The sequence below is a fragment of the Ictidomys tridecemlineatus genome, chromosome 10, assembly GCF_052094955.1.
Source record: "Ictidomys tridecemlineatus isolate mIctTri1 chromosome 10, mIctTri1.hap1, whole genome shotgun sequence".
In the NCBI taxonomy this organism is placed as follows: Eukaryota; Metazoa; Chordata; class Mammalia; order Rodentia; family Sciuridae; genus Ictidomys; species Ictidomys tridecemlineatus.
In genome coordinates, this window is record NC_135486.1 from 17,186,195 (window position 1) to 17,211,001 (window position 24,807).

Below are 24,807 nucleotides of genomic sequence, written 5' to 3' on the forward strand. Positions count from 1 at the left end.
TTATTTTTAAGTATTGATTATTACATAGGTCTAAAAATCATTAAAATGTAAGATATCCATAGTAACACAAGGGGCTTATATAAGTAATGTAACTATTGAGCCAGAACCAGTCTGGTCAGGCTTTTAAAATACACAGGAACCTACTTCAGATATCGGTTTCATCATCTATCAAATTAAGGAGCTGGATTAGATGGTCTCAAAGGCTCTTTGTACACATAAACTGCTACAAATCACTTGAGAGACATTTCTACATAAAAACTTTCAGTGTACTATAAGCAGTTCCCTAGTGGATTGAACAATTTTTTTGTGTTGATAAAAATGAACAATCCAAAGACTTCAGGTTAGTCTGGTTTTATTCCTTTTGTCTTTTTATAAGAGAAGATCCATTTGCAATCTCATGAGACTATTTCCTAGAGTTAGAGAACTAGAGATTTTTCCTTGATCAGAGAACCTGAACCCTCCCTTATGATGTATTCTATAGCTTGCAGAATAGCCTGTTCTTTTACTCATTTGTTAGTAGAATCTGTATTTTCTAATAAATGAGTTGCATCTGTTTTTGATTTGATTTTTTTTCTTCTGAGTAGATAAAAAAAAAAGTGATTTGAGACTCCTGACAGAAGCCTGCATTATGTCTTTCTCAACAAGTAATATCATGATACATGATAATCTCTTTGTGAAGGCCTCATAAATGGTGATGAATTGGAAGCAGTATTAAAAGTTAACCAATGCTTGCTTTATGTTCTGTAGCATTTGAACACACTTGCCTTATGAATACGCAACTAAATTAGGAAGGCTTCCATTTTTCTGACGGTGCTGCAGGCTTGGATGTTTTCATGTGTGGCTGACAGATAGCAGAGGGACTCCCAGTAACTGAAACTTCTCTACATCGTATTTGAAGGAAAGATATATTTGAGGAACCACTCATAGATATGTTGTCAATTTACAGGAGGATGTATATAAAAACTGACCTCGCTTCCATTTCTACTTGAAGATATTGCATTTCATTATTAAACCTGAGATGCCATGTAGTTCTTAGTGTGACTTGTTATGTAATCCATTTTCCACTTCAATTGAGAATCATTTACGACCATGTTATATGTCTTGCCCTTAAGATAAATGTTCTGTCCATTTGTCCAATATCTCTGTCATTTACTCCTTTTAGTCTATGAATCAGCTATTATACTCCAGGTAATTTTTTTTATCAGTTAAATTTGTCAGTTGCTTTCCTAGACCCTGAGTCAGTCCTTTGAATTTTCTTGAGTTGGATAGACCCTTTCAGCCATGTTCTATGTTGACATAAAAATATCAATACTCTGATTAATAAGGCATGTGTTCTATATGTGGTCAAATACTGGTTATGGCCAATCCTGTTTCTGTTACCATATGAACAGTTTCAATGAGTGGAATGATTCATACCCTCTTTTCAAGCACCAGACCTCACTAAAAACTCATTTTCAAATAATGGCATCTGCTGCTTTAGACAGTGATACATGCTTTATTTCATATGTAAAATCCAGGAGCTTTATAAGGAGAAATGTTGAGGAAATATATCATTTGACTTACAGGGTCATTAGGTGTAGATACTGGTTTTCTGTTCAACCCATTTATGGTAATACTGCAGGTTTTTCTTTGTGATACATCACTGTCTCATGCCTCTGCCCAAAACTCTTCAGTAATTTTCCTTGGTATCTTTATGAAAAACTATAATGTGATACCCTGATGTTGAGGCCATCCATAGTCTGGTGCCTTCCAATTGCCCAGCCTCATCTTACTTTTTGCTTTTACCTGAGCATGTCACTTTAGCCGGATGGAGTCACCATATTTACAGCCTATTTGTAGTCCTTCTGTCTCTGTGTGCTTACTTGGATCCTCTCTGCTACGTAGTGTGAAATTGCTTTTTTACTCATTTGCAGAAATGTCTTCTATCTTTCATTGCTAGATTTTTTTTGGGGGGGGCCTATGAAGCCATTTCTGGTACACATCACTAGAGGAGAGAAAGGAATTTATTTGGGGAGAGACACAACTAGTAGTTCAATATCCACTGTGTGGGAGCATTGTGATGCCATTTTACATAGATTATTTGAACATGCATTCTTTGACTTAAGAATTCATATTGCATTCTCTTATTTAGGAAAAACATCATTATTATCATGTCCAACTTCACTGACATTAGTAGTTTTAGATACTTGAAGAAATAAAGTGATTTTTGATGTTTGATAAAGGCAGGAACATGTATGAAAATAAATAACATATAATAACAGTAAAAAACATTTAGTAAATACTAGTACAGAGAAGAAGAGCAGCTAAAATATACTCAGTAATATCTAGTACCTGGAAGAGAACTTCACACAGTAAACATTTGTTTCATGATGAACATAATTGCCTCATATTATTATTATATGACAATATGTCTTAGCTGCTTTCCTTTGCCCTTGAGGTAGGAGGAAAAAAATAGGAAAAGGATCTTTTTATAGAAAATAAAGTATTTGATACTTAATTTGTAACTACTCCTGCTGAAATTAGACATTTTTATTTATTTTTAATAGCTTGATTATAGCTTATATTTAGCTTATTTAGTCTTATGTCTAACTACAAGTTATTTACAATGACATAAAATCCTGAAGGACATATGAAACATATGGATGAGTTAGACTAAAGATTATCATGATTTACAGTGAATTGTTGTAATATCGGTATATCAGTACTTATCCAGCATGCACCAATTAACTAATGGAATTTTTTTTTGAATTTGCAAAACACTCTGAGAAGTGAAAGTTTTCCTTGTCCACAACTCTTTTAAGCTCAATTTCTTAATATTAAAGACTACTTTTCGATAACACACTACCTAAATTGGTTGTAATCTAAAATATTTTTCTATTTTATTTAAATAGTTACTTGCCCTGTTATTCTTGGTACTTATTCATTTTATCAGAGAAATGATTATTTTCTCGATATTGCAATTATTTTTCAATAGATACTACAATATTTTAAAACACTATAAGTCATTACAATATGTTGTAATGTGATGATTAATATACCAAAATTGGATCTGGTAACTTACCAAGAGGGTATCTTTTTTTCTCTTATAGGTGTTAAAATGGGTAGAAGAAGCAGTGCAGGCCTCCAAAGTGCACCTCTTATCCACAGATCATTTGGAACAGTCTGTAAATACTTGGAAAATTCCCTTTGATCCCAGCCTCAAAGAGGTCACTGTGTCTCTGAGTGGTCCTTCTCCCATGATTGAGATTCGCAATCCTTTAGGTAAGATAAATCCAACACGATGTAATAAAGTACAAAACTCATGGGGCTAGGGGTAAAATACTTTTGCACAGTTATTCATGTCACGCTAAAGCCAGCTTTAGGAATATATTCAATAAATTCAGAAGTGACTATAGAAAATGCTTTTAAAAACCAAAACATTTTTTTGGTCTTAAGCATGGTTGAATTAACATGAGATTCAAAGAACTAAAACTTCCCATGTTTAAACAGATCAAATTCAGTAAATTGATCGTAGTTAAATTATTAAAAAGAAGCATTTAAATTGAACCTGATATTATATTTTTTAGTCTATACCTAACACGTTTCACAGAAACTTATTTTGTAAAATTGAACGTTTTTTTGTAATTTTAAAATGAATCACACTAAAACATTTCTAAAACAATTATCTGATTTTTCACTATCATTTTTGTGGTGACACTTGATATTAACAACTATCTTCTATAAAATCAAAATTATGTTCTCAATGAGGAATGTTATAATGTACTGCTTCCTCAATTATATTTTAAAATGACATGATTTTCCTGAATCCTTTGCTAGTGGATAAATTATTTCTTACATTGAAAAATAATCTAATAATAATAAAATCTAAATTTTTAACAGTTGCATTTAGAAATATTTTTGTTACCTATTGATATCTGCAGAATAGTTGCATTTACACAGTGCCTTTGTTATATGTTGCATATTTTTTCTCTTTATGGATATTAACTGAAAGGAAAAGAGCTAACTAGCTTTCTTTGAATCTGAGAAGAAAATAATTCCTAAAAGAAAACAACGTATGAAATTGTCCTTAGAGGCCACATCCACATCAGCAAGCACTGAAATTTATAAAACAAGTAAAACCTCTTTTTCAAAACTTCTATAGGTTTGGCCTTATTAGGGGTTTGTCTCTTGGGGTCACATTCCACTGTAATGGTAACCATACTGCCCAGGAAAGACATGTGTTTTTCATGACATGGATACTTAAAAGTACCTGAAACCATTGCATTTTGTTTCTACTACTTTTAAAAGTCATTAGGCATACAATGATTGCAAAACTTTCAATTCAAACATAGGGTGTTTGCAATCTATTTGTTTATGTATTTTAAAAGTAGTTGGTAGGAAGGCCGGGAGGGAAAAGCTAAACTATGGCTTGCTTCCATATTTGCTTTTTTTTTTTTTTTTTTTTTCCTTAAGTTCCAACTATTAGATACTTTTAGCTAAATCTCAGGTTGGCAGGATGGTCTCATTCCACTGCTTATGATACTGCTTCTTTTAATTATTTATACGACACATAAAGCCTTCTCCTGTGCTTCATGGAAAACTAGTTGAAGTTTTGAACATAGTGCAAAGATATGCCCAGAGCTCTCATGTCACCAATACCTTGGTTGATCTCTGAAAAGACATTTATTCTGGTTCACTGAGTTTGCCATGTACTTAATCTCAGTGTCTCCAGTGACTGCACATAACTTGTTCTAATTGTTGTTTATCTAGGCTGGCTTCGGAAGTGATCACTTTTGTCAGTTGTTATTCTTACTTTGCCATCAAATTAACATCACAAATGGGAACCTATTACTTCAATCCCACTATCCAAGTATATTTTAGACAAAAATAAAATGATATTTTAAGCTGTGGGCACGAATGCCTGCCACAACGTAGAAAAGAAAAGCCCTTTGGGTTAGTTTGCAACACATTTGTAAAAAAAAACTGTCTTTCCGTTATTTGAAATCGGATCATACTCTTAGCTTTATGTAATGTTAAATTAGCTAATATTCTTAACTGGGAGAAAGATTATGCTTGTTACCTTTCTGTTTGTTTTTCAGGGAAGCTGATCAAAAAGGGATTTGGCCTGAATGAGCTATTAAATATCCATAACTCTGCCAAAGTGGTGAATGTGAAGGAGCCAGAGGCTGGGATGTGGACAGTGAAGGTACTGTTACTTCACAAAGGCTGTTTATTATTTTACTTTATGTTGGCCTGTTGTAGAAAGTATGTACAACAGTTTACTTATGTCTAATCTTGCCATCATGGAGAGTGCTGCTAATAAAAACCAATCCACCTCGTGCATGCCTCAGAGTGTCTTGATCATGAATTTGGTAATGTTACGTGTTGATGACTGTGAACATCATTGATGCTTCAGGATAATGCTTAAAATTTTTGAATGGTTTTCCTATTGTCAAACCTGTGGGTTGATTTTTATTGTCATCCCTTGCTCCAAAATCATCAGACATGGAGCCAATAGAGTAATTGGCTCTGGTGTGGAGGTACCTGGGTGTGAATCTCAATCTTAACAACTGCACTGTTCAAGAACAGAACTCTGTGCCTTGCTTTCCTCCTTTGTCTTTAAGGGTGGCAGTCCTTGACTTCTTAAATTTGGTCTGAAAATTAAGGTAAGATGAGACAGTTAAATACTCCATGTAGCTTCTGTTACAGTGCAAACTCTCAAGCTCTCAAAGAACCCTTGTTGTTTGGTTGGATCTACATGCGTTGTTTTCTTTAACACAGCAATGATCATTGAAAACTGGAATTTCATCTTAAGAGTTTTATCACCATTTTCGTAAAGCACCCAATTTTGGCACATAGAGGAAAGATGGAAAGAACATGCACTTGAAATTTAGGCTTCAGTAAATCAGAAATCTAACTTGGCTCCAGGTTCCTGGGTGACTTACAGTGGTCGATGCCGAGGGACTTGCTGTATTTCTCAGACTGCCTAATGTGCCCTGGCCTCCTTCCAACTCCAGCATTTTCATTTCTGTATCTGGGAGGCTTTTTTTTTTTCCTTCCTCCCCAGAACAGGAGAAGGCTGTTCTGCTGAGGAATTAACACTTCTCAGGAGCAGCCTTCACCCCCAGAAGGAATGAGGTCCAGGTGTTCATCCTGAGAGCAGTCATAAAAGCACACCCTTGACTGGCCTCTTCTTTTTCCCTTCTTCCTATCAGCAGGCTTTGCATGTCCCAAGTCAACAACTTGCTCTAGAATCCTTCTGGGAGAACCTGAAGGAAGATACCTGAGCATGATTTCCTCCTTCATTGGCTCAGCTTTCCTACACAAGAAACGGGATTTCTGGGACTGTGATTCAGATGATAGAACTGCTGCAAAAGTGTGTGACTGTGATAAGTCTTAGAAATGCAGGGAGCTGATTTTGCATGCCAGTCAGTTTTTGATCTTTGAAAAGAATGTCTACAGTGATTTCCCCAGTTTAAAGAAGGACCATGTACATAGGAACACCATTCAAGGCCTAGGAGGTAATTTACTTACTATCAGAAATCAGACCCTGTACGGAAAATGGAGTGTGGGTTATTGGAGGTGGATTATATAGAATAAGAAGATATGTGAAAGTCAATGTGAAAGCAAATCTTGAAATTTCTTAACGAATGGACCAGAAAAGGTCCTATATGCCTGTTTGAATCACCCAGTTCCTTGCATAGTAGGTGCCCAGTGTTTATTGGAGGTATGTGATTGGCAATGGTGAAGAGTTATGTTGCTATAATATTTTAAATAAATATGGCTAAATTTGATGTTGCAATTATTTGGATCTAATTGCCTGAAATATGACTAGTGTTGAGTCTGATTTTCTGTGACCACAGTAGGAAGGAATATAAGTGTTGAGTCTCTTTATCCCCCAAATTCTTTCAGCATGACCTAAGCCAGTCCTGTCCTGAGCTAGCAGTTCACTGAGTTAGTCTGTTCCTGCTCTCTGAATAGCAACATGAAGTTATCCATTACTGACTGTGAAATACATGCAAGTGATGCCATTCTTCCACGTTACTGGTAATTTGTTGTGAGATCTTTGAACCTGTATTCTGGTGATGTGGATGGCTACCAGCAGTGTTTCCTCTAGTAAAATCCGTGCCTGAAACAGGGATGTTGTATGGCTCTAACCTCGTGCCCAAAACGCCCATTCATTCGGCCATCCATTTAATAAATACTTCCTGAGTGTCTGCCTTTGGCTGTGTTCCATGAGACTGAATTAATGGGCAGTAAGCACATTTAATTGATAATTAGAGTGTAGAGATACTGGGATTAGCCTGTGAGTGAGGAGGAGAGGGATGATAAGTTGGTGAAGTGATGAAAACTGTTCAAACAAGTTTCTAAGCTCAGTCTCCTATAATTAAGAGAATAATAAAAAGACACAATATCTATTATCATCTCATCTTACATTTATATATAGTCCCCACCAAAGAACCTCCACTTCTTGTTTTCACTATTTCTAGTGTATAGTTGCCAACAACCAACCAAAGGATATGTTGCAACTTAAAAATAAACTTACATTGCTGTCATGTGAAAGACCCGAAGAATGTATCAGGATGATGCAAAGAAAAGTGAGCTGAGTGTACTGACATAAATATTGCTGCTGACATGGGACCTCCCTTTGGGATGACTAATGAATGATAAATGTTTTACCTTTGCTCTTTCTCGAGAAGAGAAATGTGTGAGATTAGATAATGTATCCTTGGAGCTATCTCCCGTGCACCCTGCTATCTGGAAAATGTCTGCTCTGTCAGAAGAATTATTAATGACTTTTTGAATGTTTCAAATAACAGTTTTTATCCCAAGTACAGAGAGCAGTCTATATATTATTTAATGTTTGCAGGATACTGAAATGCCACTCCACTGAGCCTCAGCCAGTCTTTCTGGTCTTCTTCCATCACTTGACTTTATACACCAGCCAAATACAGTTATGTCCTAGCCTCCATTCTCTACTTTTTCTTCCCCATGTTTCCTGCCCCCCCGCCCCAATCTATTCCTTCTCCCTAGAATGCCCTTCCTTTCAGTCTGACTTGTAACTGACTCCCAAGGTTCAGATCAGATGGCAACACTTTTACTGAGTCTTTTCAGATTTTTTTCCTCTAAAATACTCTTTCCCCCTGTAGCATTCAGTGCAATTTTTCTGGTGTGTCCCTTTTGAATTAATTGCTCCCATGTTTTATTTTTATTTCTGTACAGATTTTCTCTCCATCGTTGACAATAGAGTATTTTCTGCCACTAGTAAATTCCAGTGTCTGAGAAAAACATTGTGAATAAAACATCAGCCCGTGGGTTCTGAGGGTGTCTAGGGAAGCAGGCAGGATAGTGGCCTCATTAGCCCACAGCTTAGGTACTAGCATAGAGCACCTGGATGTGGTCTGTGATTTAAGATGCTACAAGTGGCCATTGCTTTTCATTTGTGGCCTCCATAGCAAGTCCTTGACACATGAGGGCACTTTTACTAAACAGACACGATGAGTCCACTCATTTCTATAATCATATAAATAACTCAAATGTTCTCACTTGCCTTTGATGTAGGTAAAGCATGCTGTAAAATAGTAACTGAACAGAATATAAAGTTTTATTAAAAACAGAAGAGAAGTTGTTTATGCCACTAGGTTTCCATTTGTAGAGAAGCTGCAAGTCCTGGATCTTATTTCTGAGAAGCAATATGAATTTTCCATTCAGGCAGCTCTATCTATATATAGAGTGTTCAAATATAGCCACAGAAACCCTTGAGCCCAATTTTGTCCTCTGCTCCTTAAGGGAAACTCCCTGCAAAGATATTAAATAATGGGTTTAGATAATACGAAATGTTTCTGTTCATCTGGGATTATCAGTGTGATCATGTAGTTTAACACATCCCTTGGGGTATGTTTCCATTAAGTAAATTTGGACAAATTGTGCTTAGATAATCTCCCAGATAGAAAAGGAGTGTACCAACCTTGTGATTATATTGAGATTCTGAGACTAGTAGAAATATTTTGGTTTAGATGTTTATGTTGGTTGTCAGAGCATACTAATGAATTTTTGGCAGGGTGAGAATATTTTAGAAATCAGACTCAATTGGCAGAGCTTGTCTAGGAATCAATATTAAATCCACCTCCAGTTTACAAAGGACCACACAGAAAGGTTCTAAGACTGTCCTCCAGTTATTCTCACCTGGTGAGAATAATGTAGTCTATATCAGATGTGATATTTAAATAGGTCTATTTTAGGTCAGTGGTATACTGTATAGTGGATTATTCCAAGAAAATGTTCCAGTTATTTTGACCTGCCAGTGTCAGACTGTTAACTAAATATGTCTTCCATTTTAAAATATATTTGCACACTTAGGGATAGATATCCTTGAGTATAAATGAACATATGGATGTGTATATATAAATGTGCATATACATATATTTAATAGAAATTATCCTGAAATTTGGGTATATTTCTTTTTTGATCATATTTTCCTTTTATGTCCAGTAAAATGATGATATATAAATCTAGCTAGCATTATTCTATCTTTGTGACTGGCACAGTGCCTGACTCACAATAAGTTTTCAAATAATTGATTGAAACCATCAAGTTTTTTAATTAAAAAATAATATCACTTGAGAGCAAACGCTTCGAATATGGCTGGATGTCTATTTGATGTTCAAGATCCATTACTTAATCTTTTTGGCCTAGAAATATTACTTGACCACCCGAAGTCTGAGGAAAATCATAGCTACTTCATGTTGTCGACCTCCATGAGATATTAGTTAAAAGTGTTGTAACAGTTTCTAACACATCGGCAGGTTAATTAGTAAAATTAGTTATTCTCTCAAATATATGTAAATTATACATTTAATTTTTATTGTAATGTAGATATACATGAAATGGGTGGCGCTTGTTTGTTTTATTTTTACCTTCAGGAACATTTGCTATTTTAGAAAACATTACAACACTTTAGGGAAGAGAAATAAAAACTACCAACCAATTTCTAATTCAGTTTACAACAGGGCAGATTTCCTATTTAGTGAAGGGAAGAATTCTCACTGGATTAGCACAGGAAGGTTCAGACCTCATTATTGTTCCATGTCATGGAAGGTTGACAGGATGTTCTGCTTCACACAGTCACTCAGGAACTCAAATTGATGGGGAGGCTCCATTATAATTCAAAGCATGCAGCTTCTTCAGTTCCTTTAAAAGGGAAAAGGACAAGAGCATACACTGAATAAATTAGAAGAGATTTCGGTCACTTCTAGCTCATCCCAGAAGTGACACACTTTACCCGCTGCATCACCAATGGACCAGAACTCTCATTGCAGCCTGGCGTGCTAGGGCTGTCTCACAGAAGCTTGTGGGGAGTTGGAATGCCCTTTTCTTCCCATCTGTATCCAGTGGCATCATATTGGGAGCTAAGAATCAGCCATGATGGAAGTATTTACTCCATACAAATTAGAACATTTAAAAAATTGAGGTTTACTAATTTTTAGAGAGGAGTTTACCAATAACCCACTAACTGAACTTTCCTAACTGAAATGCAGAATAGCAGCCAGGGGCAGTGGGAAATATCTGTGATCCCAGCTACTAGAAAGACCGAGAAACGGAGGATCACAAGTTCAAGTCCAGCCTGAGCAACTTAGTGATACCCTGTCTCAATACAATTTTAAAGAGGGCCGGGAATGTATCTCGGTGATAGTGTGTGCCTCGTGTGCATGAGACCCTGGGCTCAATTCCCAGTACGGAAAAGAAGAATATAGAATAACAGTCACGCAGTTGCAGAGTGTTTTTTATTGTCTTCCATGCTAGGATTTCAAGTCTGCCATGAGATTATGTTATCCTAAAACACTCTGCATAGACTTAGGGACTATAGAAAGAACATTGAACTTGGAATTATTGCCATTTAACTTACTGTCTAAACTAAGATAAGTATAATTACATTTACTTTGAGACTGTTTTTTTATGGTGCTATATATAAAATCATCTCTGGATGTCAGAGTTAGCAAGGTTATATAAGATGGAACATGCTTAGCATAATGCATCTGGAATAATTTAGTGAGTTCTTGGTGACTCTGACATTAGCTAGTCTCAGGGGAATCTAAGGAAGAGCATTAACACCAGCCTGTTTTCATCATTTATAAGACCCTCAGTTATTATGTGCCTGTTGAATCATATTCTCTAGGTGAGGAAGGACATTGTTACTGCCCTGAAGGGGCTTTGAATATAGGCAGATAATTGATAAGCCCTCCTCCTTAAACTTGGGAGTTCCATCTGCAGTAGAGCTGGCCAGGAGACCTGAGCCGAGACTTCAGAGGAGCCACCGGGTTCTCCTGGAGCTCTCCATGGTGCTTGCTCCATGGTGCTTCAGCCTGTCCTGCGTCTTCATTCCTGGTCATCTCACTCCAATCAGAAAACTAGACTCTGGCCCGTTCTCTTCCTTCTTTGACTATTTTGTAGGTCAAGATGACCTATTTATGATTTCAAGATGACAGTGGCATCTAGCATCAACTCACCTCTGTCAAATCTAACTTTGTTTCACCTCTGGTTTATGCTACAGCAGCCTGTGAATTCCTGACTCGGATCCCTCCCCAGCTTCATGAACATGAGACTCCTCACTCAGGGCAGGAACGTACCCCACTATGAACATCTTTAAGTTGTATGATTAAGTTGACTATTTAAAACACCTCTAGGAATTTCTAGCCCATGGAAACACTGTCCAGGATCTGGTATGTAGAAAATTTTCTCTTACACTCTGAGCCAGCATGCTGCTCCAAAATTTCCTTGTGAGCTACGGAGAAACGAGGTTAGGGTGGCTCCAACACAAGAGTGATGCTCAAAGATACTCTGTTGACCAGCTTTCTGGAATAATACTCTAATTTTAATGTAACAGATTGATGCTACCTGATATAAAAGTATCAGGTAGAAAATATTAAAAGTAATTTTGGCTTTCTAGTTTTATCACATATATGGAAAATAATATTAGGAAGGCTCAAATAATTTGGAAGATAAGGGAAGGAGAAGAAATACAGCTTGGTTGCCTCTGCTTAACTCGGTTACAGAACTAGTTGAATTTTCTTTGCCCCAGAACACCTCCATATCATCTAGTACCTGCTCCACTGCTATTTTTAACAAATTATTTAACCTCTTTGATTTTGTGAAATGAGAATAATAATGGTACTCTCAGAGGAGCTTTTATAAGAAATAAGAGTGGTAGTTTATGTAAAAGGCTTAGTCTCCAAGTACATTTTATCAATGTTAATTTCTTTCTCCTTCACCAATCATTTTGCCATCTTTTTACATTAAGCTTTATTGTCCCATTTCATTAATATATTTAAAAGGGAGCTCAGATAAGAAATACTCTTAAAATAAAAGCTTTAGCAGCAAACTTTTGGTACTTTCTCACAAATTTAATGTGATGTTTAATATTCCTAAAATATTGTCCACGTATTATTTTAATTCTTTTAAGAGAGTTGTTTTAAGAATGACAAATGCATAGTTTATATTAGAGCCATTTTTATCTAAATTGTTCTAAATTTTTTCTATTTTATTTTTAAACAATATTTTTTTTATTCCCATCATCCTGGTTAGTCTTGAGTTGCCTATAATTGTGTATAAAAGTGGACTAACTTGGAGGTTTCTTTACTCGCAAGCCATTTTAAATTCTATACAGGCATTATCTTTACAGTATAATAAATATGAAAGTAAGATGTCTTGTTAATTTATTAACTTTTATATATTAACATTGCTCAGAGAATACTAAACTTACCTTCTTATTTCTACATACTTCATTAATTAGTGTAATATTTTAGGGATCAAAGTTATTTTACTTTGTGATAATTTTGGGTAATTGTAAGGGCCTCCCTATTCATCAAATCTGCTTTATCTTAATATCAGATTTAGCAACAGAAGATAACATACTTTCAAACACTTGCATAATCTGTAATTTTCTCACTGAGGTATCGAGCACCATTGTTTAAATCGGCCTTTGTCAGTTGATTTATGCACAGAGCACTTGGCAGATGATGAGTACTTGGTGGCAGTCATTTGGCAAATAGTGTGTCATATTCCTCCTTGGTAACCTCAATGGCTGATTTATCATAAGGGGCTTTCTGAGCAGCAGGGCAGTTGACAGTGATCTATGATGTCGGTGAATCAATCTCCATCACTTTACTGTAATAGCATTTTGAATGACTTGCAAGAAATCAGTACTTGTAATGTCTTTAGTAAAACTGTTTTATTGGAAGAAGTGAAATTTGACTTTGCAAGGTTTTATACAACTGTATTCACAGTCCATTATTTCAAATTTGGTCATGGTCTGTAACTTCTTTTTTCATTTATTATGTGAAATTCATGGAACATTTTCCTTTAGAAATAATGAAATAAATGATGAGATAGAGACCCCTATATTGACACATGCGATCTTTTGTAATCTTTATGAAAATGAATCATAGTATCTAGCAGCATTATTTGTACTAAAAATATAGCAACATGTATGCTAAGAATATTGAACAATGTTTTCATAATGTTGTGTTATTTTTATTTTCTTTGAGTTTTTGTAGATTGTGCTCAATAAGGAAGAAATATGGTAGCAACAGGGACAGATATCCCCCATCTTTCTTCTCCTCATTATTAAGTAAAAGGAGCCACACTGTGTAGTTTGCAAGCCTTGGCAGCAGTCCTCTTTAATGTTGATGTGGTTTCTTCTGGCTGTTCCTATTGCATTCTCTTATCGCTGGAACCTGACTATGTGTCTTCTCCGAGTTGAGATTGGGATCCACATTCGGGGCCCTGGTGTTATCTTTTGTATCCCATCCTCCCACACTCACCTCTACTTAAATGCTGGTATCATGCAGTCATTCCATTGTGAGACAAAACATTGGCAGTGAATGTAATAAAATGACGCCAAACTTCCATTGCTAAGTTAGAGGTGGTTTTTGAAATACAGATTCTTAGACTCCACTGAACAGCGATTCTGATTTAGTAAATCTAGGCTGGAGCACAGAAGTCTGCATTTTTTTAACAAACAACTCAAGTGATTTGGTGTAGGTATAGCTGCCTGAGATCCTTAGATCCTTCTTTGAGAGAAACTGAAATAGCAGCTAATGCTGATTTATTACAGTAGACAATGTGGTGAAGAGTTTGGAACCTGACCTTCAGATTAAAACCTCCTCTCTGCCATTTCCAAACCTGCAAACTTGGAGAAACTGTTTTAACAATGTAGCATCTCAATTTTCTTATCTGAACACTGAGGAAACTGATGATGTCTTCTTTATGAAGTTGTAATGAGCATTAAATAAGCCAATGTATTTAAGAGCCAAGGCATTGCAGAAGTGCCTAATAAACACTGGTATCATTTTATCCTTTGCGCTTATTCCATAATTGTTTATTATTTATGTATATAGGAGTCACTTGAGTGCATAGTTATGATTCCTTATTTAGTACAGCTATTATCCCCTTTATGACAGTTTAGCATAACAGGCTAGTCTATATTCTGTGTATGTTCATCACTGAATTTGCTGTATTATCGTATTCCGACTTCTCCAGCCATTTCCCTCAAGAGTCACAAGCTCTGTGGGGTGAGGACTGTGTTCAACTCACATTTTCATTTCAAATCCCAAGTATCTTTGCTAGAATGCTGCTACGCTGAGGATGCCATTGCGTGAAATCTGGAAAACGCTTAGCTCCGTTCTTGTCCTGACGCTAATGTTCCAGTGGCAAAGAAAAAGGAGCTATTTTCCAGAATTGAACCTGGATGGTATTTGTAAGAGGGAATTGACTCATTTTTTTCCCCTTTCAATATTTTCTGAGCATCTACCATGTGAAGAACAGAGAACAAAAATGAAGGTCCATCCCTTTATGGAGCTTTTACAGATTTACTTCAAATTTATTAGTAACTGAAATCATATCTTCTACCCTTAGACATGCAATATATGACTGAATTGTATTTTATAGCAGATCTCTTAGAGAGTGTGCTGTAAAACTTGCATTTCAAAGTAGACTCACAGCTAAGTGCAGAGACTCACTTATTAAACATAAGTGTTAATTAAACACTACAGTTTGTCATATGGGTTAGTACTTATTGTGATCGGCATCCTGGATCAACTGCTTACTAGATTTGTCATTAAACATTTTCAGACCTCTAGCAGTGGAAGACACTCTGTTCGAATCACTGGGCTCAGTACTATTGATTTCCGAGCTGGCTTTTCTCGAAAGCCCACCCTGGACTTCAAGAAAACAGTCAGCAGACCTGTGCAAGGTTTGTATGTGCATACTACTTAAACTGGTGTAAGTGAAAATATCTCTCAATTGTCTGTGTGTTTATAATTTTTTTTTTTTTTAGTATTTAACAAAATTAAGAGGCATAGCATCTTTACTTAAAACACAATTGCTCTTTTGGTTTAGTTTCTGTTTTTCAAGTCCCAAGATTAGTGATATCAGAATCACCCGAGAGCTTGTTAAAAATGAAGATTCCTGGGCCATACTCCAGACTCCTGAGTTAGAGCCACAGAAAGCAGAGCCTAGGAGTCTGCATTTTAGTGAGCAATTACTTATTAAGTTTAGAGAACTACTGATCTTGACCTTGAAACTTTTTTCTTACTAAAAATCTACAAATGATCTCATTGTCAAGATGAAATGCCTGAATATAGCTGAAAAATTAAAGACACCATGTCTCAGTGTGTGTTCCAAGATGAAAGCATCGCTGATTAGCAAAGCTTATTTTTGCTCCTATTTTAATTCATACAGTAAGATTTATAATTATGTAGCTCCAACATACCATAATTCTTACAGTATTTTTTCCAGTCACTGTTCATTTATTTTTATTGCTGCAGTTTCCATAAGGATATAAAATCATAAATCTTTAAAAATATTTGTATAATCAAATATCATGTAACAAAATATTCATTTTTTTGCTGCCTATGTTTAAAATACTGTAAAGATGACCACATTGTATTTTCTAAGTTTCTGTGGTTAACTTCTATGTAGAAAAGGTTCTATGCTGCTCTGCACTTCGTAGGGAAAACTGTACACTCCTCCTTATGGTCCTTACAAAAGTTATTTTAATGCATATATTTATTTACTATATAGCCTAAGTTGTGTGCAACTTGTAGATGCTGACAGAGTCTTCCTTTTCTAGGGATTCCTACCTATGTGCTGCTGAATACCTCGGGCATTTCAAGTCCAGCTAGAGTAGATCATCTGGAACTTCTGAGTATCTCAGGAGGTTCCCTGAAGGTTATTCCTGTGAAATATTACCCAGATCGAAAACCTTATGGCATATGGAATATTTCTGACTTCATACCACCAAATGAAGCTTTCTTTCTCAAAGTAATGGGCTATGATAAGGACAATTATCTCTTCCAGAGAGTGTCAAGTGTTTCCTTTTCTAGTATTGTCCCAGGTGAGTCCAACCTTGGGATATAGACAGCTGAAGGGGGTGATGTGGTAAAGAATGGATTAGAAAATAAAAGAGAATATCTCATATTACTACGATGGCATTCAACTGGTGGGCATTTATACTTAAATAACTTGGTTTTTCTTAACCGCTAAGTAAGACTTTCAGTGTTTCATGTTAAGTCTCACTGAATGCAGAACTGAAAATTTGATTAATCAATTTAAGAGCCAGAAATGGGAAATTCTAGTACTCTCTAAAAAAGCTTGATAAAAGTTTCTACAGTGGCTGAATGTTTATATTCAATTATCGGAAACATTTTGCTCTGTGCACAAAAAATGCACTGTGAACAACTGGTGACCATTCTGCCTTTACTTGAATGGTTAGTTAATTACTAGTTAATTATATCTTTCTATTAAGAGGAGATGAGATCACAGATTTGGGATTATGTGGAAGCAGCAGGTAACATGATTCCATGGATACCATTAGTAAGGCGGCCATGGCAATATCTAGAAACAAATCAACTTTGAACAAATAAACATAATAAAAGTTATTTTGAGTGATTTGGATTAATTGGAAAGCAGATGATTTACTGGAATAATTTGTGAAGTTTGTGAATAGTTTCACAGGAAGTACTTAGTATTGTTGTGATTTTCTTTCTTTTTTTTTTTTTTTTCTAGATGCTCCTAAAGTTACAATGCCCAAGAAAACCCCAGGGTACTACCTGCAGCCGGGCCAAATTCCCTGCTCTGTTGAAAGTTTTCTGCCTTTTACCTTGAGCTTTGTCAGAAATGGAATTACACTCGGAGTAGACCAGTATTTAAAGTGTGTAATGTTTCTATCACTAATCAATATTAGCGTTAAACATGTAAATGCAAATAGATTCTCATATTAAGGTACTCTTTCCCTAGCAATTTTCACTTACTTGCTTCATGGTGTTGGGATATTACAGTGAAAAAAAAAACAGACTTGGGTGTGCCTTGGTGGAGCTTATGGTAATGGAGGGAGACAGTAAGCAGATGATAAAGGTAATATGAGAACACAGTCAATGCTAGAGCACATCCAAGGGTTTATTCAGGTTTTATAGAATTTGAATTTTATGTAATTTAAGTTCCATGTTAAGACAAAGAACAGAGAATGATGAACACAATGGCATTTATCAGACCTTGGAAGGGGACCTTATGAAGAAGAGGCCCTGAAGCTTTCCCTTTATTGGCTTTGGGGTAAAAATGTCTCTGATTCTGAAGTGTCACGATAAGGGGATCTGATGGGTGTTATGGCAAGAAAGTAGAACAGGGTAATTAGGAAGGGTCATATGCAGGAGGCTAGGAGCCATGTGGTTTGGGCCAGGTTGAAATTTTAAGACTGAGGGTAAGGGGCATTTGAGCAAAGACCTGAAGATGTGAGCAAGAAGCTCGTTCATTAACCACAGAAGAGAGGGCATGCCCCAGGAAGAGCAGGTGCATACATATAAAGGCCAAGTGGACGAAACCTGTAGGAAAGAAAGCAATGAGCCCAGTGTAGCTAGAGCCCTGTGGGCCAGGAGAAGGGGAGAAGATAATGTCAGGGAGGTTTGATGTGTGATGGAGGTGGGATGACATGGTGGACCAGAAGCACATGTGACTACTGCATAGAACAATCAATAGGAGTGGCTTCAGAAGACACCAACTTTTCCTTGTGAAACTGAGTGACTTTTAAAAACAAATATAAGTACTCTAATGATAAATAGACCTTGAAAAGTGGAGGGAAATGATTTCTGGAAAAAATCATTAATCATTTAACTCAACCATGAAATAAACTACATTTTGGGGGGAAAACTCTAGGAATTCTTTTACCAACCTTTTACAATGTAAATTCAATATTAACAACTTCCATACACAGTTACATATTTGATAGTCTTAGCTTCTGCAGTCTCTTTATTGGGATTCATTTTTAAGCAAAAATGTACAGCAGGATTGTTCATTGTAACTAGAAAGTTTTCATTGAAGATTGATCTCCTGCTCTGTACATAGTATATCTTGATGGTTTACTTAGCTGAATATTTTATAAACAGCAACATAACTGACCAGGGTATCAAATGGTGAAGCTACATATCTGGGCAATGAAATAAAATAATTCGGCTTCCTGTTTAAATAGCAACATTTTTCAAAGACACTTGAGATTCTTTATAAACATTAATTCATTAATTCTACACAATTCCTGGGAGGTAAGCCACAAGAATTCTTTTTCTCATTTTTCCAGTTCCATGGCCCAGAAATATGACATGCCTTGCTGACATGCATTAAGCTCTTTGGAAGTGAGCGCCAGAGACAAAATTAGGCATGAGTGATGATAGAATGATACTCTAATCCTGATTCCCTCACATGCCTCTGCCCCAGATTTCCTAATTGTATGAAATATGCAACTTAATCTTTGTTTATGTCAGTCACTTTGGTCTTCAGGGGACTTAAGAGAGAATCAGTTTGCATTAGTAGCAGGATATATTTCTATTGGGCAAGTTATTTTCCCTATTCCAAAGTTCATCCCTTCAAACCCTTGTAAAAAAAAATATGGTTATATATTGATTATGTCAGCTGAGAAAGCTACATAAAAAAATCAGTTTTTATGTACTATTTCATAAACAAGGGGACCATGCCAAGTGCAGCTGTAACTGTCTTCAAGCAATTAGCCAACTAGGTTATGAGACTTTGAACAAATGATTTGTCATTCAAATTTTCTATTTTTAAAACGAGGGATTTAGTGCTAGAAAAATTGTCACTTTCTGTTTCCAATATTTCTATGAGTCTAAGTTTTGGATGAATTCTAGCATATGCTCAGCTCTAAAGCAGGCATTGTATAGAACACCAAAGGCATATGAATTCCAAATTTCTACTTTTCTGGAACTTACAGTACTTCCTAGATAATGACATTTACAAACTTGTGCCTAGCACACTGATGCCAAGCATTCCAGTTACAGCTTGAGTTATCAGTGAAGTATGGAGTTAAGTACTATTCCATTTTCTTCTGAATGTAATAATAAGGCCCCCTGGCACATAGTGCATAGAGCTTTGAAAGGAAGCATTAGCGGAAATGGATATCCTCAGCTACTATAATGTATGAAACAATGACCGTGCTTGGCTTTTCGAGTTACTGTTAATAGGAATCTATTCCTTAACTTTCTCTTACAAGCTCTAGGTCTGTGCTGACGGGAATAAAGAGCTCCCTGAGTTCTTGGTGGTTTGATGATGAGCATGGTGGGTTTGGGCAGGGAGCAATTTGGAGATACCTTTCTGAGGTATGATTTCTTACGCCACTTTCATACTTAGTGGAAGGTATCAGGCTCCAAGATGGACTTTTTTTTCCTTGAATTTCTATAAAGGCTATGAATAACCACAGATGATAAAGGAGAAGAATTATGAAAATATTTATTATATTTCAACTGTATTTTTTAACACAGGATAATGCTTATTTATGTAGATTATTGGACTTTTTTAAAACAAGAATTAAATATCTATTACTAAGACATTTTCCCCAAATCATTTAAACAGTGTCAAAGGACAAAGAATGCATAGTTATGAAATGAATGAATATACAAAGTAGAGATTTTCTAAAACCTAAATGATAGTTTGACTATAAAACTGATATTTTTTTCCTCCTTTCTTTGTACATGTAGATTGAACCAGATTTGGTACATAGCCCCATGTGGAGTTTATACATAAGAAAATTATTTTCTTGGAATCAAAAAGTTGATTCCTGTCTTCATGCTTATAAATTAACCTGATTCAAGTGCTTTTTCTAAGATCCCTGAACAAAAACTGGGAAAGACATGGGGAAGAAAAGAGATTTAGCAAGTGTTTGGTAGCATTATTCTCTTATGTTTTGACATAGTTAGAAAATGTCTCCCAAAAGAAATCCGCAGTCTTCATAGACTACTGACTTTGCTGTGTCTTTGTGTTCAATGTAGAAAAGCTTAACTTTCTAGTTGAACTATAAAAAGGTATGTAATTATAAGTTAAAAATGACTCTCTGGTTTTATCAATTAACTTTCTTTGCATTGTTCTTTCGAATGAACTCTTCGAAAAGAAATAGTCAGATCATTGTTTTCAACTTGGTCTTGTGTTCTATAGAAACTAATGTTTTGTGTTTTTTTTTTTTTTTCCATTTTCTTACCCCCAGAGAATCTGCCAGTGTCTACTGGGATATTGAAAAGGTCACTCTGTCTGACGAAGGCTCCTATGAGTGCATTGCTGTCAGCAGTGCAGGGACGGGACGGGCACAAACATATTTTGATGTATCAGGTAGTTGTCACTAAGTGCTTTGTGATCACCTGCATATTAATTAGTGCACCTATGGAAATGGGATGCCGATACCCACTTTACATGTATACAGTTGCCTTTATGATTTAATAATCATCTATCTGTTGCACGGGTTGTGAACTCAAATCTTGGCTACACCATGTACCAGTTGTGTGACTTTGTTTCATTATTGAGGACTCAAGGCCTGGGTTTCCCTAACCATAAATGAGGATAATAACAACATGCATTTCTATCCTATGGAAAAACTGTGAGGACTGAGTGCTGTCTGCTGTATATGTAAAGCACTCAGAAAACAGTCTGACACCTAGTAGAATGTTATTGTTACTATCAGTATTGTTATTGTGGTTATCACCATTATTATTGTGGGAGTTTAATAAATATCTTTCACAATCACCCTATGGAATTTCCCTTGAGAAAATAAAGTTGAAGTAAAGGATCTATTCTAGTTACAAGGGTAAACTGCCCCTGCCCCCTTTTTCATAATGAGCAGAGTGCTTTTATGAATGGATTTTGATCTCTAAATTAAAAACAATGAACATGATCTCATTCTAGCAACACGGGGTCTCAGTTGGTACATAATTGTCATTAAGAAGGGCAGAAATAATGCTAATATTTTATATTAAGAGAGCATATTTCATATGAATAGATGCTAGAAAAGCTTCATATTATAAGGAAATATATTTTAAATAAAACATATTTTGTCTTCTAATCTCCAGGATTCTTAGGAAATAAAAAAGACTACCCTATATAATCAATAAACAAGATTAAGCCGCTAACATAGCATGTATTTACAATTTATAGGAAACTTTGTTTTGATGGAATTATCTTTTATCTGCCTTATGGACTAGTATTGCTGTGTGTTTAGTCATAACTGAAGTATTGCTGCTGTTGAATTTGTAGCAAAGTCTGTATTGCTTTTAGTGTTGGTGTGCATTTTCTTGAGACAATGTAGGACAAAGAAAGCTTTTCACTGATAGGAGGGACCATTAGGGACCTGGGATTTATGGTGCTTGTTATTAGTAAGTTGAAGCTGAACTTTTGGAAACATAGGCATGTAAGTTAGGCAAGCAGTTCTTCTTGCAGTAAAGTTGTTTATATTCTCTTATTCTTAGAAAAATAAAGATTTGTCTTCTGAAACGAGTTAGCAAGTTGACATACATCACAAGCTATTCATTTTTTCATCTCCAGAAATTATGAAAAGCATTGGAATTGTGTCAACATTCCTCAGCTTCTGGGAAAGCACATACTCAAACACTTGAGTATTTTTCCCAGCGACATTAATTAAGAGAAGGACAACAAGGAAAGAGTTCGAGTTGACTGAGACATCTTGCATAAATAACCAGGAAGTACCAGCAAGCACTGGTGAACTGTTAGGAATTTGGCTCTGTGGCGCCGGTGACTTCTGTGTGTGTATTAACCTGTGCCAGCTATGCGATGGCATAACTAGGAAATTGTACTGTGCCCAAGCTGATTTTCAGGAATTGTTTCCCACTCAGTTGTTTTAAAGCACGAGGCAGAGGGGTGGGTGGGTAGTTGGGAAGCATTGATGGTCATGGCAGTGACTCTCAGCACAGAAGTAAGAAACAAGGGCCCCTTTGGAGTTGGAAGAGTGGACATTTCTCTCAGGGCTGGCTGGTGCCTACTACACCAATCTGCTTCTGAATCCCCCTGAGACTCAGAGGAGGCTCTAGCTCCGCCGCTTTGCTGAAGTCACTTATCAACGTATTGGAATCAGGAACTAACTCACAGCACAATCAGCTCTCATATTTCATAAAGGGTGTTAGGAAAGAAGGCATCATGGGATAGCGATAATCTGGTGTCACTGTGGACATTTATAATGTACAAAGTCAGAGAGTCCAAGAACTATTTAAAGAAAAGTTAAAATTCTGCTGATATGTTACCTTATTATTTTTTCAGCATTCCGCTATAGTCAACATGTTTCATGGCATGAGACTCATTTGAAATGTTGGTTACTGATTGTTTTACATGCAAAATGGTGTAGAAAGCACTACATTTCTCTTTCACTGAATACAAATACATAGGAACCAGTGAATAAAACGGTAAAAGCATACAGTTACTTTTTTCAAAGGATATTGTTAATTTAGTTTAATACTATTACAAACATTAGTTTTCTGTACTGATTTTTTTTAAATTAACACAATAACATACACACACACACACACACACACACACACACACACACACACACGAGTACTAGCATTCTGGGCTTAAGCAAAAATTCTGAATAGAGGAAACTTACTAAAGGCATACTAGGGACAAGAGATGTTTAATTATAATTGCAGGATATTGTTTTAGAACAGGATAAGACCTGGAAAGAATCTTGTAACACTTGATGATTTTATAGCTAAAGAAGCAGAAGTCCAGAGGGAGCAAAGTAACCCACTTATGATCAGATCAGTCCAGTGGTCCTTGGCAGCTTCCTGCCCTAGTACTCGGCTCTCCTCTGGTTCCCATGTCCTAACCAGTCATGCTTTCACTTAGGAATCTTGTTTTCTTGTACTCCTGAGTTATTTCTGGTAATCTCTAATCTGAGCATCCTTCACAAACCACTCTAACTCTCCCTCATCTTTGCCCTACCCCTAGCAGATTCATTCATGATATATGTAAATGTGCGTGCATGCTCTAGACGCTCTCCGGGTATTCATGCAATAGTCAAGTTGTATGTCATTTTCAAATCTTATAGTTTCAGGGTATTATTATAAAGTGGTTGTTTTGCTTATTTCAATTTATATTTGAACAGGAAATAGACTCGGAAGCTCAGTTTGCATGTAAGAATGTTATTGAGGAATTCTGTAGGGAAAAGCACCTGTAAGGGAGTGAGGGAAGAGGACGGACATGACTGTGATGCAGTTGTAACAGGGTCCTCATTGCACCCTACAGGGACAGGGACAGCCCTGAATTGAGGCAAGAGATCTGACCTCTGTTCCATCACATGTGGCCATTAAATGTGGTGGCACTGAGAAGGAGGACTAATCTCAACATAATGGCTTCATGGGACCTTAGAGCTAGAAAGGATCTTTAAAATTGCCTCATTTAGTCATTTTATTATTCAGACAAGGGAACAAGACCATCAGTAAGTTGACTTATCTAAAGTCACACAGATAGGTGTAGAAGTAGGTAGCCTCTGATTATGACATCCAACAAACACAGGAGGCCCATTTAAATTTGAACTTCATATAAGTATCCTAATGTATACTTATACTAAAATATTATTTAATGTTTACCTGAAATTCAAACTTAAGTGCCCTGTATTTTCTCTATCTACCCTCATCAGACTCCAGTTAAAAATTTCTAATGTTATCATGTTCTCTTTCCATTGGTTTCATCAGCTCTTTTCATAAGAGATTTTAAAAACATAGAATGATACAATTTATGCAGGTTTTTAAAAAAACAATGTAAAATGTTACATATCTTTTAGAAAATGTTTGGAAATCAAGAATGAGTATAAGGGACTATAGAAAATATGCACAGATTTCTGTCACTTGGCGATAATCACTGTGGTTTTGGCATATCTGCTTCCAGGGTCCGTTCCAGGGCCAGAGATATTATCTGCATTTTTGTCGAGTTTTAAATAGCATGAGGAGAAGTTTCTTGAGTATCTGACTTATTTTCATATATTAACTGAGACCCATGGATTTCCAACTAGCAATGATCACCTCGGTTTTTTTATTGCTATATAATTTATAATGCATTGCCACAGGAGATCATTTGAAAGCATTTGGCCCAGTGAGCTGTAGAGGGGGAATTTAGATTGAGCCTCAAAACTAGAGCAATACGTGACTCTTTAATAATATTGGTTACATATTTAATTAGCAAGTAGATTTTTAACAATCTGACATATGCATGTGCTACTCAAAGCCTTTTATGTTCATGGTTCTATGTATATAATTTTATTAAGTGTCTGTCATTACTCTTTGGATCTTGTTGGTTCAAATCATTCTCCATCCCTACGAAGAGGACATTTGTTTTATTCTACTGTCATATTGTATCCCCTCTTACAGCTGAAACTGTCATATCTTGCCACGTTTACCATCCTTTATGTCCTGTTTTCTTTAAAACAGTAAATATATATTTTAAATTTTAAAAATCCAAAATGCTATTTTCATCAAAACTGAAATAAAAATTTTG

At 36.0% G+C, this 24,807-nt stretch overlaps 1 protein-coding gene across 1 annotated transcript in view; it reads left to right on the forward strand.

Annotated features, from left to right (window-relative positions):
- The window catches only part of Hmcn1 (hemicentin 1), a 376,766-nt gene that overhangs the window by 135,286 nt on the left and 216,673 nt on the right, over window positions 1-24,807 (forward strand). Inside the window, exons 5-10 of the mRNA XM_040277215.2 lie at window positions 3,090-3,261; window positions 5,079-5,185; window positions 15,109-15,229; window positions 16,109-16,372; window positions 17,044-17,188; window positions 20,519-20,640. Of these exons, the coding sequence (XP_040133149.2) occupies window positions 3,090-3,261; window positions 5,079-5,185; window positions 15,109-15,229; window positions 16,109-16,372; window positions 17,044-17,188; window positions 20,519-20,640 (931 nt within the window). The remainder of the gene's footprint in view (window positions 1-3,089; window positions 3,262-5,078; window positions 5,186-15,108; window positions 15,230-16,108; window positions 16,373-17,043; window positions 17,189-20,518; window positions 20,641-24,807) is intronic.